Source organism: Borostomias antarcticus (assembly GCF_949987555.1).
Source record: "Borostomias antarcticus genome assembly, chromosome: 16".
Lineage (NCBI taxonomy): Eukaryota > Metazoa > Chordata > Actinopteri > Stomiiformes > Stomiidae > Borostomias > Borostomias antarcticus.
In genome coordinates this window covers 9,058,043-9,076,179 of record NC_140249.1, presented here as the reverse complement: position 1 = coordinate 9,076,179, position 18,137 = coordinate 9,058,043, and the positions used below count along the sequence as shown (strand labels likewise).

The window sequence follows — 18,137 nt, the reverse complement described above, 5'->3', positions numbered from 1 at the left end:
AGGTTAAATAGGTTAATTACACACGTATGTGCTGTGACTAAATAGTTCTATGCTAAATATTTAAAAAAGCCTTTCCAGATGAACTAGAATCTTACTTTATGGCGAATTATATGTCAGAACGCCAACTAACACCTAGGTGAGTTTCTTGTCTTTGAAATCGAGAGTTTACGTAACATGTTTTTGAATGATTTTTCAAGATGCCCATCCACATCCATTGTATGACCAAAACGGTGGTAGAGCAATTATCAACTTTCTCGAAAATGCTAGTTTTGTCAACGTTTTGATCTGAACAATTGTATATGATCATAAGTAACCTTAAAACAGGGCTAAACATGCATTTTACCTTTACTACTCCTTTAAGTCGAGCAGTCATATTTTTTGCTTCACTGTCAAGATATGCAGATGGGCTAAGATGACTCACCTGCCTTGTGATTTATATAGGACAGGCCAATCATTGGTTTTAGACCTAGGGTATTACTGTAGCTATTTCTTGTGCAGTAAAAGATGATACAGAGGAGGGAAGAAGACAGGGAGCCCCCCTCCCCTCCGCTATGAGCCTAGTCTACTGTGCGCCAGCAATCACGTGCATTTCCCAAAAGGAAAATCACAACACAAAACTGCTTTCCTAGATCAATCTGCTTGTATTAACTGAGACCCCCCCCCCCATAGCCAGACTGAGCTCTAACATCTGTGAAAATGCTTCAGCGACCACCAAAACATTTCCTTGTTTACTGATGCCCAACGCATTAGCCTATTCACGCACACTTTCAAATGCGCAGTCAAATCGCCCAACCCTAATGTAGGCTATGGGAAACACTGCATAAAAACACGGAGACATCCAAAGTAGATGGATAATGTGGGCTAAATGATTCATGTTTAGCAAGAAAAACAGTCATCTTTTATTGTGCTGCCTGCGAGTTTGAGTTTAAAGTTTGACAGATGTCCCGACTCCTGTGGTCTCCCCTCAGCCTAGACATATGGGGGGGGGGGGGTTGTCGAGTCTCTGATTTGATCAGGCGAATCTGATTCGACTCACAAAATTCAGAGATGGGTACGGCCCTAAATTCATCCATATGAGTCCTGACACTTTGCACAGGTGAAATACCAAAATTTGAACATTGTGCCTAAAGCTTTTACCTGTATCCAATAACAATCAACCATAGCCTTTGTCAAACAGCACCACTGTGTTCAGAGAGTTTAACACGCACGTGTACACGTTTGCAGCACTGCACTTACATCTTGCTCTAGCAATGTTAGGAACGGTAGCCAATGCCACTGTGGGATTCTACAAGGAGTCCAATTTGCATATGAAACAGCAGAGCGGAAATTAAAACTTCTGAGAAGCCAGCCTTGGCAGCCCGCGGGAGTGACAGAAAGCAAGAAAGAGAGAGGAAGAAAAGAAGAAAGAGTACGACTGGTAAGGTAGGGTCCTTAAACTTCAAACAATAATGCATCTCAAATGTAGGAAACAATGCCACTGGGCCTGACTAAACACCCACACTGTACTCCCTTCCCTTTGTTTGGCACTGGTGATAACTCTTTATCAACTTCTCCACCGTGATGTGCATACAGATCTTATTGTTGATTAGTTTTAAAAAATACTGCAGTTGAAACTCTCAAGACTCAAATTGTTCTCATTGCCAAGTCACTTACTAGAAGAAATGAGGTGATGGGAATGAAACTTCAGTAGCTTACTAGATGGACATGACAATTTCATTTCCAAAGAAAATCAACTTGTGATCCATTTTGTTGTATTAAGATTACTCTATGACCATATGTTACATTCTAGTAGTATGTCAGTACTATCCTTGGGGATTGTATGATGTGTGGCCAAAAGCAGGAATTATATTTCTAAACAGTCCCCTCTCTCCAAAAGAGCCGGCCAAAGAGAGCCGTTGTTCCCTGGCAGATGTCCCAGAATCTGCCGTCCAGGATACCTCGTCAGCCGACGTGCTTCCACAACCCCCGGGTTCCAGAGCTGGATGTCAGCTCTGGCAGACACCTAATGGGGGAAACGGAAAAGTTGTGAAGGCCGGCCAGGGATGAATGAACTGCTTTGACAGTGTGATGCGAGGCCTGAGGCAGCACAATCTCTCTCGTGCTCGTTTAGCTTTCCTCCAAGAAAAGAACAGAGGACACATAAGAAGAAGCTGATCTGAGAGAGTAGAGGCACATGCGCGTGGGCGTGCAGGCAAGTGCACACTCACGTGCACTTTTCATGAAGATGACTGAACAGATTTAAATGGATACTGAAACCACCCACACACCTGATTATACAAGTTGCAATTCATTCCTGTAGAACATTAAACATCTACAATGTTTATCAATTATATATTAATTCAATTATGCAAACAGTACTGCAGCTCTGACAGAGCTTAAGAAGAATTGGCTACACATTCTGTTTGCCTCTGCTTTGGGGCCGTCCAAGTCCTACTGAAGTAGAACGTATTTCACAGAGCAGAATATTAAGTGAACTAAACAAGATTTTAGGATTATTTGGATTAGTCATTAGATGTAGCCCCGATGATGCGTGACACTTTTTTAAATGTAAGAGGTGACAATGGCAGTTCATTGGCCCGTACTGCTACGGCTGTAATCAGAGCATTTCACTACCATAACAGTGAGATGTAGAGGTTCAGTTGCATTACCTAGGGTTGATTTTGTTTGTGCTCTGTGTCCCTGAATGTCCTCCATATGTCTAATGAGCAGTCTACATGCCAGTGGTTATGGCATGAAACGTATCTATGCAAAATTGCTTTCCCCAGCTTATGTTTGTTTTTTGTTTTCTTTTACAAAAAGCATTAGTCCTTTGCAAAAGTTGTCATATCTCGTATCTCAAGTTAGTCAATAAATAAAGTGTTACTGAACATTAGCAAAGTAGAAAAAAAGTTTCATAAGATTGCATAAGACGCTTGCCCCATCGCTTCGAGGCCCTGGCGGCCGGTCGACCCAGTTACAACTCTTTTCTGTCCTGGCCCCCTAGTGGTGAAACAGCAGAACGCAGGTCTTTAGGAAGTACGACGCTGACCCCTTCTTTCTTATCAACAATTCCATTTGTATTTAGCTGTTCTTTCACTTTTACTTTAGCACTAGGTGGTACCGAAATTATGCCTGAGAGGGAGTGGTCGTCTGAAGTGAAGTTTAAGAGGACACTGCACCAGGTGATGAGAGATGAAAAACCAGCTCTGTGGCCTAGTGGTAGAGTGTCTGCCCAGAGACTGGGAGGTTGTGGGTTCGATCCCCGGCCGAGTCATACCAAAGACTATAAAAATGGGACCCATTGCCTCCCTGCTTGGCACTCAGCATCAAGGGTTAGAATTGGGGGGCTACATCACCAAAATGATTCCTGCTCACCGCTCCCCCAGGGGATGGGTCAAATGTGGAGAACAAATTGTCACACACTCAGGTGTGTGACAATCAGTGGAACTTAGTCTAATGCAAGCATGGGACGCAGGTGGTGTCACCAGGGGAACAGCAGTAGAGAATGTGTGTGGCTGTCCTGGCCCAACGAGGACCCAGGGATTTTGACTGCTCCAAATGTAGAGAGGATCCGCGCTGCTTTCTGCCCCAGGGATTGTATCACAGATATTTCTGAGTGAACTGCTTTTAAACCCAAGCTGGTGGTATTGAGCAGAGAGACGCCAGAGAAGACATCAAACCCGGTGAGGCATACCTCTCTCTCCTGCTCCTACTTGTATAGGTTTGTGGCGGCTAGTACAAGTTTGATGTAATGGTGCTTTGTGGAGGGTTTGGAGGTCCTAGAGCGTATTATCATCTCATAGACAACGTAGCTGAACCTAATAATAGGTGGTTTAGATAGCCAGAGGGGCCTGCCGCCACGGAGTGCAGTTACACTAGTGATAGCGTAAGGCTACAGTAGGTCATGTACTGCATGTGTCCAACCGTCATACGTATATGCACCTGAGCACTGCCAATAAAGCTGGTAGCACCTTTCTGATGATTTAAATGATTTAAACTATGACATATCAGATATTCTGACGCACACGTTTACAATGGAAATGATGGTTATGATTAGGACACGTTATTGGCATATAATTATGCAAATATAATTGCATTTCAATCATATATCATCCAACTGTAGAATTGAGGTAACCGCAATCACCAATTTTGCATAGTCTACATTTCCGCACTCAAATGGCCTACTTGCGACTGCTATTCAGTGTTCATATATTCTGTTCTTAGCTGACAACAAATCCCAGATGAGAAACCATTGGTGAATGCCAGAATTTTCTTAGAAACGGTGTAAGTACAGTTTAAGAAGAAATGCTTCTTAAGAACTTCTTTACTTCGTTGGTGAATGAGGCCCAATGTCTCCAGAGGAATGTACAGTGCCTTGACACACTGCTATAGTGTGCTCTTGGCTCTTTAGCCTGAAAGTTGTCATACACAGGTGATTTACTTGTAATTCTTATTTCAATGCCCAAGGCAAAGCGTCCGCCTTGCTTCCTGAACACATACCGCACCCCTTTTGTTTCCATGATGACATAGTACAGTACATCAATATATAGGCTATGGTCACGTTGGCTGACATTGATGTTGCCATGATGTATTTTGTTAAAGGGGTGCACTGCACCTGGTTTGATAGAGGTGGACCCGATTGACCTCGAAAGGAGAGCCCATAATCAGAGTGTGTGTGTGTGTGTGCATGCTTGTGTGTGTGTGTGCGCGCAGGTGTTTGTCTGTGTGTGTTTGCATATGTGTGTGTGTGTGTGTGTATGCATATGTATGTGTGTGTGAGTGTGTGTGTGTGTGTGTGTGTGTGAGAGAGAGAGAGTATCCACACTTGTATGAGGGAGACTTGACCTTCCCTTGGTGATGAAGTAGTGTGGGGGGGCAAGGTCAGGAGAGAGGATGAGAGAGAGAGATAGCTATTGAGAGGGAGCGGGAGAGAGAGAGAGAGAGCGGGAGAGAGATAGACAGCGGGAGAGAGGGAGATAGCGAGAGAGAGATATTGAGAGAGAGCGGGAGAGAGAGAGGGAGAGGGAGATAGCGAGAGAGATATTGAGAGAGAGCGGGAGAGAGAGAGATAGAGAGCGGGGAGAGAGAGAGAGCGGGAGAGAGAGAGAGAGAGGGTGGGCCCATAATGATATGTGGCAGGGGGCTAATGCTTTACCTGGGCCTGTCTGAAGATTCAGCCTCCATACTGATAAAAACATCCTTCCCCCTAGGCAGCCTTGACAACACACCCCTGTGGTGTACTGTATCACACACACACACACACACACACACCATCCCATTCCATCAAAAACACTGCTATGCTTTCCACAAACGTACAATTCACCCGCTTTGGGTACTGTAAAATCACACACGCACACACACACTAACAATTTTCTCCACATAGAGAAAACTACATACAGGGACACAAATACAGTACTAAAGGTACAATCAGTATACAGTCACAATTCATGGACAAACAAATTTTCACATACCTGATCCTTTCAAAGTAGCATTGTCTCCATATACAGTATGGCGTCTGCTTGTGACAGCAGAGACAGAGCAGGATGTAGTGAGGCATTAAGCCTGGGGCGGCTGTGGCTCAGTGGATCGTCCAATGATTGTAGGGTCAGCGGTTCGAATCCCGCCTCCTCCTGTCCACATGTGGAAGTGTCCTTGGGCAAGACACTGAACCCCAAATTGCTCCCAATGAGCAGGCTAGTGCCTTGCATGGCAGTTGCTGTGAATGAGAGGCCTTCATTGTAAAGCGCTTTGGATAAAAGCGCTATATAAGTGCAGTCCGTTTACCAAGCCCTCTTTTTGGGCGTTCGCAGTTGGAACCCCCTTACGACCAACACATGTGTGTACTAGGCTGCCAATTATGAACACAAGTAGTGTGCATCTGTACCCTAGCTCTGAGATGGTATTCAGGAGAGGTCGGTATTTAACGACCTTGGTCATGAACGCTTCCTCTAGGCTAAGGTCAAATGTGCTGCGACCTCCAGAACAAACATCTCTCTGGGTACTTCACTGACAACAATATCTGGTGTATTTAGCAGACAAATGTGTAAAAGTGTGGGTTACTGCAGAGATGGAACATGGTAATGTTTGTACATTCTCGCTGAAGGTGGAAAATTAGATATGTCCAGCACTATCAAGTTCACGGTTCGGTCATGACGTGCTATGCGCATTCCTTAAATATAACAGCCATTTAGGATATGTCACACACACACACACACACACACACACACACACACACACACACACACAAACCTTCTCGTTACAGTAGCTCTCACTGCTGTGCTCCCAAAAGACACAGTATCATCTCTTCTTGCTCTCCCCTCTGCAAGCCTCAGCCCTGCCTGTGCCTCTTATCACATGGACATGCACAGTGTGGGTTGGCAGTGCTTTAAAGAGCAACAGTCCCATGCAAAGCCCCTCAAAGCCTATCAGTCGGCCACCGTAAACTGCCTCTTGAGTAGAAGGTGGTGGAAATAGGCTGGATGGTGATTTTTTATATATATATATATATTTTTTTTTTTACATACATTTTGACATGATGAATAGATTTCCAATAACTGGGGCAGGGAAGGGGTATATTATAGTTGGAAGTGAATTAAGGCAGACCTTTATACGTTTGATATGAAAATGTCTCTCAATGCTCGCTAGTTGATTAATCACTCAAAATAAGGGACAGCAACTCAATTCGATTTGCTCTTCCCTAACCCAGAATTTTATTTTTTATTGTTTTATTTTGTCTACCGTGAGGAACAGCTCTGTGGAAGGACTGTTTTTAGTCAGTTAGACAAGTTTCATACAACATTTCTTACACAATAATGACATAAACAAGACAATTGTTTTTATGTCGGATTGGCACAGACCTGTCTTCCACCTCCTGAATTTTACAAGGTTGCATATGCCACCATAGAGATTGTTGCATAGTCTGGTTGGTTGGCTGCAAGGAAGCTTTTCAAAAGACTGTCACACAAAATGAAAACAAACTAGACTGGTGCATAGTTACCATAGAGATGACACAGAGTGTGGGCTTGGAGAACTACACACACATTGTCCCTTTAAACCAAATCTATTCAAAACCTGTCTCTATTGTTGCAACCATGGATGCAACTCAATACTAGCTAGCTAATTACTGCAACCATTCATCAACCAAACTTGTGCGGCGAGTTCCCATTGATCGAATGCCCTGACTGTAACAAACATTGCTGTGTTCAGGGTTCTCAAACCAAATGCAAGGACTCGGTAGGGAATTAGTTGCCAGACTGATTTTCCAGACTGGTTGATTTCTCTGTTGTTCTGTTTTTATGATCTGACTTTTCCCATGTACAGTTAAAGAGTAGAGTTGGCTGGGCTGGTCTCAGCACAAAGGAGTGAAATAGTGTGGGCGGATGTCTGCCACTGACTACAGATGAAAGTGTGAGTGTGCACTCTAATCTAATCCCTCACACAAGTAGGCTACAGTAACGGCAGTGTCCCTGGTGTGCACCCAGACACGTGCACACACATGCGCATGCAAATACACACACACAGAAACCTGCACACACGGACATTCACACAAACACATACACACACACACACACACACAAGATAAAGCTGAATAAAACTTGACATTTAGATGTTTTCAGGGCCTTAGGAGATTACGCATACAAGCAAGATGGAACGTGTCCACATACACACAAAGAAATGATTCCCTCTTTGTATTTCAACGTCTTCTTCACAATAGAACACAAAGCACAGACCTAGAGCGGAGCTAGTCAAAGCATAGGCAATGAATAATCCTGTTTAAAGCTGCAACAGCAGTCAGGTTCACTTGAAACATGCTCTTAAACCTCTCTCTGCTGTTTGAAATCTCAATTTCGCAGTTCTGATGTGAATCATGCTGTTCTAAGTATGTAAAGCCTCTGAAATCCCACTGTGAAACCTACCTACTACACCTGAGGTTAATATGCGGAGTCAGGGTTCGATTCTGCACGTTGTCAGATAATGGTCCTGTGTACACCATGTGCTGGGTATGTGCTGGTAATTGATTGTTTTTGTGTTCTACACGGACATGGAGGATAGAAACTCCTTTGTGGCACATGGAGGATAGAAACTCCTTTGTGGCAACTCATGTGGATTCCAAATAAATGACAGACAGTGAGCGAACGTGCCTTTCTGAATGGAAGAAAAAAACTGTCAATACTAAGAAGGCACCTCACTGTTTACCTTTTTTTAATGTCTTTCCGCTTTCATTAAAGTAGACTTCAGAGATCACTTTAGTCAGAATTGATTGTGCATGTAGCAATACAGCATATCATTTTTTTTTGGCGGTGTGCTCTGTTCGGGGGGCACCCTGCCTTCCACAGCATGTGGAAAGCGCGATAGTAGGGGGAGAGGAAATCTAGATGCCCCCCCCCCCCCCTCTGGGCCAGCTTGGCCCAGAGTGCCGGAAGAGGGAACGGCATCGATTTACCCCCTTGCCTCTATGACGATCAGAGTGGGCCGCGATCGGGAAGTCGCTCGGAGGTAACTCAGCCCACTAAGACCGTCAAAGAGGGACACAGGGGGACTGCTGTACATTATAGTCCCCGGCCTCCACGGGCCGACGCTTCGTGGAGTTCCTAAGGAGTACAGCCTAGAGCCTCTGCCTCCATGGTGACCGGAGAGACCGCGAGGATGGCCCTTCGGAGATGTTTCGGCCCACAATCACCACGGAGAGCCACAGAGACTAAGCAAGTGAAGTTCCCTGGCTTCCACTAGCCGACGCATAGTGGAATACCAGAAGAATGCAGCAATACCCCCGGAACAGAGAGCAACGATGACAACAGAGATGACATCGACAGAACACAGGCGGAGCAGGGGAGGAGGTGGGGCGAGCACGCAGATACAAGCGATCAGCAGTAATGACAAGAGTGAACAATGACATGTTTTGACAGCTTAAATACATGCACTCTAGCGAGCTGAACCAATGCTATGACAGCTGACAGTCAGCTGGTGGGTTGCGTCATTACGGGGTGTGACTGATTAGCCTCTGCCGATTAGCCCGGCATTGATGTCCGTGCCTCGCCTGAAGTTGCGTCGGAGACTTAAAGGAATATGCTCGTTTTTGACAACCTGGACCTTATTTACGACATATTATAAGAAGTTTGACTCACCCAGATCACTTTTTTGTTGTTCGGAGGCCTGTAGAAGAAATATAAAATCCAGCGCGAGCCAGTATATCCATGTAATGGCGGCGCACGGGGCATAGGGAATGCCGTTTCTCAAAATCCATTTTCGGCCGCTAAACGGTTGTTTTCATCAATCACATTGCATGAATCGACAGTTGATATTCCTCTACGCCAGCCATTGTTGTTTTGGTGCCAAATAAGGGATCTTGATCCTCTGTAACATGGTCTTTAGAAGCCTCTCCCCCACTTGCTCCAGCACGCATGCGCACAGGCCAGCGCGCAGACTTGCTATTCTCCGTCTGTAGGCTACACTCGCGCTCACATTGTCTGCGCTACGATCGGATTGTTGGTGCCTAGAATATTGTGTGCAATATGGCTGAATATTTGTCAGATTTAGAGGATCTAGAAAATGAATTAGAATATGACGGACGTCCATATCGTTTTGAGCCAGAGTATACGGACGAAGAGCTCCTTGAAAGGAGGGTGAGGAGACAGAGAGAGGAACAGCTGGCTCGAGAACAAACCGCTGCACGCTCCCGAAGAGATGGTAACTGGTGGTGTTTTTGCCTACATTGTCACCCTATGCCAACAGAGGAGGAATGCATTTGTTGCTCTGAGTGGGACTTGAGGCCAGACGATGCACGTCTGGAAGTCTCGAGAAATAACGACACATCGGAATAGCAAGTCTGCGCGCTGGCCTGTGCGCATGCGTGCTGGAGCAAGTGGGGGAGAGGCTTCTAAAGACCATGTTACAGAGGATCAAGATCCCTTATTTGGCACCAAAACAACAATGGCTGGCGTAGAGGAATATCAACTGTCGATTCATGCAATGTGATTGATGAAAACAACCGTTTAGCGGCCGAAAATGGATTTTGAGAAACGGCATTCCCTAAGCCCCGTGCGCCGCCATTACATGGATATACTGGCTCGCGCTGGATTTTATATTTCTTCTACAGGCCTCCGAACAACAAAAAAGTGATCTGGGTGAGTCAAACTTCTTATAATATGTCGTAAATAAGGTCCAGGTTGTCAAAAACGAGCATATTCCTTTAAATAAATAAATGGGCAATGATTACACGTTCCTCCAAACGTGAACCTTTTACACAGAAACCCACGTCGTCTGAGACCATTATCAGACTGTTTGTTGGTTTTTCCAAGTACAGGTCACGCAAAACTAAACACAACAACAACAACAAACACAGCAGAAAGCATGATCTTTGGATTCAACAGTGAGTCAAGGGGAAGAAGAGAATTCAACTATTTCAGTGGGCACAATGATATTCCTTTTTGGCCTGCCGGCAAGCATGCGTGGACACACATACAGTAACAGCTCCACCTCAACAGTGTGAGTGGTGGAGTAGAAAAGCTGGATTTGATTCTACTTTTGTGGAGCATCTTGGTGTTTGATTAGTGATGTCATCATGTCAGTGCAGTGGTATGATGTCTTCTGGCTTTCCGTTCTGCACTTTTTCGTTTGGCAGTGAGGCGAGCATGCATGTGAACTGTAAGTGTGCGTGTGAATACATTTCCACACCATACCTATGTGGTGGTATGAATGTTATCCCTATACCATCACTCTCCCTGCACACTCCCCCTGCATGTCCTGTTAGTAATCGACATGGGAAACGCAGTGAAGGAAAGAGGAACCCTGCTCACCCTGTGATGCGTGGGAGCGTATCGGTGGAGAGGAGGGCCAGAGGCCGTTTGTCCCGCTCCACGAGCCACACGGTGTACCGTCCGCTCTGCAGCGGGTGGAGGAACACGGCCATGTCCAGGCCGCAGGGTCCACGGCCCCCCCACAGCCATGGGCTGAGCACCCAGGGGCCCGCCAACGCTGAGCCGTTCACCCACAGGAACTGACCTGCCAGAACAGAATACACGAACAGAGAGGTTATTGGGGATTTGTAATCGAGTATGTGATCGATTTTCACTTATCTCAACCAAGGTTATAATAGTTTAGCTTTTTTTCATTAGAAAATGCTTAGTTTTAGTTTATTTTTCATGAGACTATATTGATCTTGCGAGCTCATGTTGTTTCACTCCGTGTGAAACAAACCATCTGGAGCATGTCAGTTTACTTCTGCGCAGGGGCACAGCTAAATATTTCAAATCCACCCAAAATATTAGGCTTATGTATGAAATTAAAAAGACTAAAACTAAGGTCATTTTCTCTATAGTTTTAGTTTATTTTAGTTAGTTTTGTAAACACACAATACAGTTCTAGTTAGTAATCATTTTTTGTACAGCCTAGTTTTTATTTTTATTTTAGTTAACTAAAATGTTTTTTCACACCTAGTTTTCATTTTTAGTTAGTTTTCGTTAACTATAATAACCTTGATGTCAACAGAGGTAATTCTGTTTAAATATAACAGATTTAAATATATCAGGAAAATAATTTGTTTCATTGCCATTGTAGTTTTTCAACATACTACTGTAGGAATTTGCTTTCGGGCATAGTGCCTAACATGGAGACAGCATTGGACAGGGTTCAGGGATGAGACAGGGCAGGACAATGAGCAAGTCTGCAAGCAAAGCAAATAATCTCTAATGTCATTATTGAGAAGACATTATTGATACAGACAAGCATGGGTTCAGGTCATTTGAGTTAACGATATTCTGACTTAACGAGAGTTCTTTTAACATTCAAATGCTGATGTCATTCACCCATTAATTGATGTCATTCACCCATTGACTGAGTACAGTTTCACAAGTGTGTAAAATCGAAGACTGTGTTAAAGCAGAATAATTTTAACATTCAGAAATAATGAATAATAATGACATATAAAAGTCTGAGGGAGAAAGTAGTAAACAACAAATCAACAATGAGAGGGAAGAGGATCTGTTCCTGTTCTAACCCTAACCCATTATTCTCAGAGGAAGCCCATAGCAGGATTTCATGTGACAATTATGTTTGTTTTGTATGCTGATGAGAAAGTGACATTGGTCCTATGTTGCAAAAAGAATAGGAATTTTTAATTTGTGGCCATCCACCATGATATGAATCGATACCTGACACAGCTTCTAGGTGATGTGTCCGTTTGTAAGATTTAGCGAAATCAGGAGTAGGCTAATTTAGACTTTTTTGCTTTTTCCTGCAACACGTGCTGTTTAAGATCAGAGGTGATTACATTTGCACCTTTTCCCGAATAATACAGAGGAACGTGGGTAGGAAAAATATCTGTTTCCATCGCATTTGTGTTTTCCCGAATAACTGATTCGGGTACACACCTTATGGGCACCTACAGATTACACTTAACCAGTATTCTGTCCTTGATCTCGAGGAGGGAAAAATAATGTCCGTATTTCCATGACAGAAAGCTGACGTTGACGTTAGATCATAAACAGGAAATGTAGGCTACAGTATGTGCCCATTGCGCAAAAGTAACAAGTAACGAGCCCATTTACATTTCAGTAACTGTAACTGCGTTATTTTAATTTGAAAAGTAATTCATTACATTACTAGTTACTGCCAAAAGAAGTGGCGTTACAGTAACGCGTTACTTTTACTTTTTGTACTGATGCTACTACATGCTACCAATTCCAGCTGTGGAGACATTGCTACAAGTGTCTCTTTGTAAGACTAATATATTTTAAACCATTATCTTTTATTGATCTCTCATATGTAATTCATTGTGTGTTATGTCTTGTCTTTTATCTGGACCCAAGTCTGAAATAAAGTTTGAATGAATGAATGAATGATACCCAATTGCAGTATAAAGTATGGGCTCATGGGATTTTCTGTAGTGCAAATGGAAAGAATACAAGAAACATGAGAGGATGGATGGACGGACGGACGGACGGACGGACGGACGGACGGACGGATGGATGGATACTTTATTCATCCCCCTAGGGGGGAATTTAGTGTTTCAGCAGTGGAACTACAGCAAGGTCGGGGAACTTAGGTGGGTGGCTGTAGCTCAGGAGGTACAGCGGTAAAGTGTCCTTGGGCAAGACACTGAAGCCCAAATTGCTTGGCAGCTACCACCAATGATGTGTGTGTATGTGTGTGAATGGGTGAATGAGAAGCCTTCAGTGTAAAGCGCTTTGGATAAAAGTGCTATATAAGTGCAGTCACTTTACCATTTAGTAGTGTCAAAAAGAGTAAGAACAGGGACTATATACATCTATATGTACAGCATGTATACAGTATAGAATATAATAAAAAAAATATATGTACATATATACATCAAACATCCTCATGTGGTTTCAGATAACTCTATGTTAATGTGTGCAGTGTGCATCAGTGAAGTCACCAAACTGCACAGAATGCCACCATTGCATAATGCCAACTGTTTTGCATTTTCACACCCCTATTGGCCAACCGACTCTCATGCAAACGCCTTCATTGTGCACCATGAAATTGACAAACTCGGCAGAGGCGGGAAATATTCCGTTTGTGACAGACAAAACTGGCAATTTGCCAGCACTAGGGCATAACACCACATAGCGCTGATACGAAAATAGGGCCCATATGTCATCACCAATTCCCAGCATTTAGCTGATGCTACTATGCTGAGCCCTGAAATGAATAGGGGATGATGGGAAAATGAGTCTTTAAAACCTGGAGATGGGTGGGATAGAGGATTGTAAACCGTGCATCACATAGCATAGGAGGTAAAGCAGCTGGCCGGGGATCGGAAGGTCGCTGGTTCGATCCCAGCTCCCAGCAGAATGCCGAAGTGTCCTTGAGAAACCCCAAATTGCTCATGGGTGGCACGGTGGCCCGTGGCTATCGCCTTTCTGTGTGGAGTTTATATTCTCCCTGTGCTCACTCGGGTTCCCTCTACCTAGAACCCCAATATGAAGAAGATGCAGAAGAACAGATGCTGTTCATTCCTGACCAGGACCTGGACTTAGCACATGGACTTGGTCCTCAGGTGCCACTGATGAGGCTGCCCACTGTGTCTGGCTGCCCCTGGAGGACGACAGCTTGGATGGGAGAAATGCAGAGGACAAATTCCATCAGTGACCGCCTCAGCATGTGTGTGTGTGTGTGTGTGTTCTGTGTCTTTCTCTTCAACACCACTGTGAGTATTTGAAGTGGAGAATTACAGAAAATGCTACATTGATTTACCAGTGAGATGATTCACCAGTGAGATGGCATGAAAACCTTACCTGTAACACGTTTGAGATTCTTTTATTTTCACCATTGCTTTGATTAGGCAATGGTACACTGAAATTAAATTATTCAATTTAATGCACAAAGCCCAGCAAAATATTCAGATTTAAGCATATGAAATTGCTTATAAATCTGACTAACGAATGACGTGTTTTAAGGGGAGACACCCCAGGGGGGATTGGGTACCCCTGGACCTAGTCTCTAACAAGCGAGGGCGGAATTGCAAGGTTCCAAGGCACGTTAAAGACAGAGTATAGTGCTGGGGAGAAGACTGAAGGCCCCCGTGTCTGATGAAGTATGAATTAAGGGGAGACACCCCAGGTGAATAGAAAAAAAAAAGCCTTAATAGGTATCACCATCAAACTCCCCCAGTTTGTTAGGTACATTAAGGAGCATCTTTTTTGTATTACAAGTTTTCTGACATCTTATGGATTAATATGCAAATTAGGCATTATATGCGCTAAATATGCGCTAATTTGCATAAATTCGGGACATCCATTTTTTAAATTGGTTCAAGACAGATTCAAAATTCTTGTTTCATTTTGTTCACACATCCCTATTCAAAACTTTGGCCAGGGGGATTTTTGATATATCTTTTCTTCACTTCAGAAATCAGAAAATACTGTCAACAGTCATAAAAAGACCAATTTTTGCCATGTTTTAGGGATAAACTGTTATATAAATCAGGCTATGAATTAAATTTAAAAAATCCCCCTTGGCCAAACCCTTCAGAATATGGATTGGAACAAAACTGGAAAGTTAGGTGTATGTAGGTGCTACTCAAGTGGTGGTTTTGATGTCCCTAAGATGAGAAATAACTCATTTTGAGAAAACGGGCTTTGAAAATTTGTATTGTAAAAAACCATACATTTGCATTGTAAACCAATATTTACAAACACAATATCCAATTACATCATTAGTAACAACATTACACAACATCTGAAAACACATAGAAACTGAAAACTGAATAACACAGCATGTTGTGGATTCAAAATAGTCCAGGAGTAGACATTTTGTATAGAGAAGCAAGACCTGTTTAGTTGGAAGCCCGCTCACCACGTCAAGGTACAGCCCACGAGTGGGGTGTTAGTAAGACGAGACTAGAGACGAGACAATGTTAGTAGGGAAGAGAACATTCCCTTTTAGAAAGCTTGTATTATTTTGTTAAACAGATCATGGACAAAGATAGACACATTTGACGAGGACATGCATGAGAAAACAGATTATCTAACTTTTTGTGTTTTTTTAAGCGTTTTACATGGAGAAAACATGAATGAATGAATGAATGAACATGAAGAGTAAGCTGATTCATAAATACACAGGACAAGATGTGGTAAACAATGCAGGGTAAACACCAATAGAAGCTAAATATAGATTGCCAAACAAACAAGTGATATAACCATCGTCAAAAGCAACACCATAGGAGACATCAAGCTACGCCGTCATAGGTCTACAGAGTCACTCCTCAGATGGCACCACACTAGCTATCAACAAAACTGTTCTAGGCAGCTGGTTTGTAGAACCCACTCAGCTGCAGTTCACAAAACTGTTCTAAGCAGCTGGTCTGTAGAACCCACTCAGCTGCAGTCCCCAAAACTGTCCTAAAACCACAATATGTTCCTGGTGCGCATGGGGTTGTCATCAGTGAAGCGGACAACCCCATATTGCCGCCTTCATGTTGTCCACTGAACGCTGGTTATTGAGAATTATTGTAATAATTCTCAATAACTGTAATAATTTTGTAACATTTTGCATTTATTGGCAGTCAGCTTACCTACCTCTGGGTCCACATCTGCATATGCCTGCCTAATCTGCTCTCTGCTTCTGTGAAAGGACTCCAGACCTCTCTCTATTTCAGCAACTGAAATTAAAACAGTTTATTTGGTCAGTTTATGGATGCATGTAGAAATGCCACAGGTAGAGAGACTACTGTGCATATGTATAGGCTTCTGATATTGGCTAGAGAGAGAGAGAGAGAGAGAGAGAGAGAGAGAGAGAGAGAGGGAACACGTTTCAATAGCCTACCTGTCACCCTCTTGTCATGTTTCTGATACGTTTTCAGATGAAGCCCTGGGATCCAACACTTTACTAATCTTTTGGAGAGCTGCATACCCCAACCCTAACTCGTGCGCTAAGAGGACCATCCTCACATTGACATCAAATGCAACATCATTCCTAGTTGTATCATGAAGCCGAGTCGATGTGTAGACACTTTTGCGATAGCCATTTCTCACAAAGACTGCACTCTAAGAGCAAAGTACTACAGAACCCACTATTCTGAGGATCTATGTTAATTTTAATACCAGTCCCTGCACAATTAGGACAAATCAACCCAGTTATCAGCTCATTCAAACGCGCCGCATCACTCTGCTGCTCACTGGACATGCTAACGCTAGCCTCATCTCCCTGCTGCTGACTGGACATGCTAGCACCGGCTAATGACAACTTGCGCGAATAGGCACTTTATATCTCATAAATGTAAACCTTTCCATTTAGTTTCTCATGTTTTCTGTTCAACCTTGCGGGCAAACACTGTTGTCGTTGTTGCTTTTTACGTTTAGAACGCTTTACAGACGGCATTATTTGGATTAGATATAAGGAAGTGGAAACGTGTCACATGACGCGCTGAACCAATCACGTTCTCAGAAATCAACAACAGCCAATGAGATTTCACGGTTAGCATCAAACCCGCCTTTGTATTTCCACGATTGGTTGCTGATACAAAAACTATCAGGTTTGGTTGCGATAACATTGTGCACGAGAGCCAGATCTTTCAAACGATACCCGGATGACCGGATCCAGACGAAAGAAACGCTGCGAGACGTTCTGAAAAAAGGCTAACTTTTGGTGATTTTAGGAAGAATCTACAGACGCAAACAGACTAAATGAAGTAAAATAAACATCTAAATGCGTATTTTTGATGTTTTATTTCCACTAGTATGAAAGAAGACATGTTATGGAAGCAAACTAGCACAAAATCTCAAATTTGACCAGGGCGTGGAAAAACAATGTTTTTACCTACCGTGTCTCCCCTTAAAGGGTTCATTTATATCTGTTTCAAAGGTACATACATCATATACAACATATTCCATGTAAGCCTTACATGAGAAAAGCTATTTCTGCTAATTCCATAGTTGCTGCCTTGTTTGAACAGACTTTTTGGGCCACTTGGAATGGGGACAACTGATGTATGACATTGTTTTTTAGACAGATATGACGTTAAGCCGTTTGGGTATAGCAGAGTTCTCCAGCAGTTGTGTGTGCATCTGTCTTTTACTACTTTAAATTCAGCCTCCATCCTTAATACACAACTAAAGTGGCAGATTGCTTTAAATGGCTGTCGGATACAATCCTACGCGTGGTTCTTACAGCCTTTCATCGTTGGAGTTTTCACAGCACCTCATGCCACACATTTACAATTGCCTTAAGCAGCTATTGTTTTTTGTCATCTACAAAAGGACAGATTTGTGGAAAACAGTTGCATTTCAGCTTGTTTTTGTTGGCTTTGGGCTGGAGCTGAGGCATCAATGGATTAAGTCTCCATTTGTCATACAACACTCATGCGTTTGGCTGTCCAATCATCATTACTACACTTTGTTGAGGTTGATTTCTCCCTAAGCGCTGATGCACCAACTTAACATAATCAACAGCAGTATTACTGGGCTATTTCCCCCAATGGAAATTTGTCAACTACCCAAAAAACACAGCAGAGCATTTGAATCCAAGAGATAAACAACAACAACAGCAAGCGGGTAAACACTTTCCCCAGTTTTCTCAGCAGTTACAGATTCGATCAACTCTTGTTGACAGCATACCACATCAGTCCAAATGTTGGCAACTGTCATCTTCTCAGAGATTACATCCCCAGCTAAATGTTGCCTGGGAGAAGAAACATCTAA

General features: G+C 43.3%; 1 protein-coding gene across 1 annotated transcript in view; it reads right to left on the bottom strand.

Moving 5' to 3' along the window:
• Positions 1 to 18,137, bottom strand: part of alk (ALK receptor tyrosine kinase) — a gene marked incomplete at both ends in the record, with an annotated part of 479,282 nt that overhangs the window by 153,615 nt on the left and 307,530 nt on the right. The window contains one exon of the mRNA XM_084451093.1: positions 10,776 to 10,980. Coding sequence (XP_084307219.1) covers positions 10,776 to 10,980 — 205 coding nt within the window. The remainder of the gene's footprint in view (positions 1 to 10,775; positions 10,981 to 18,137) is intronic.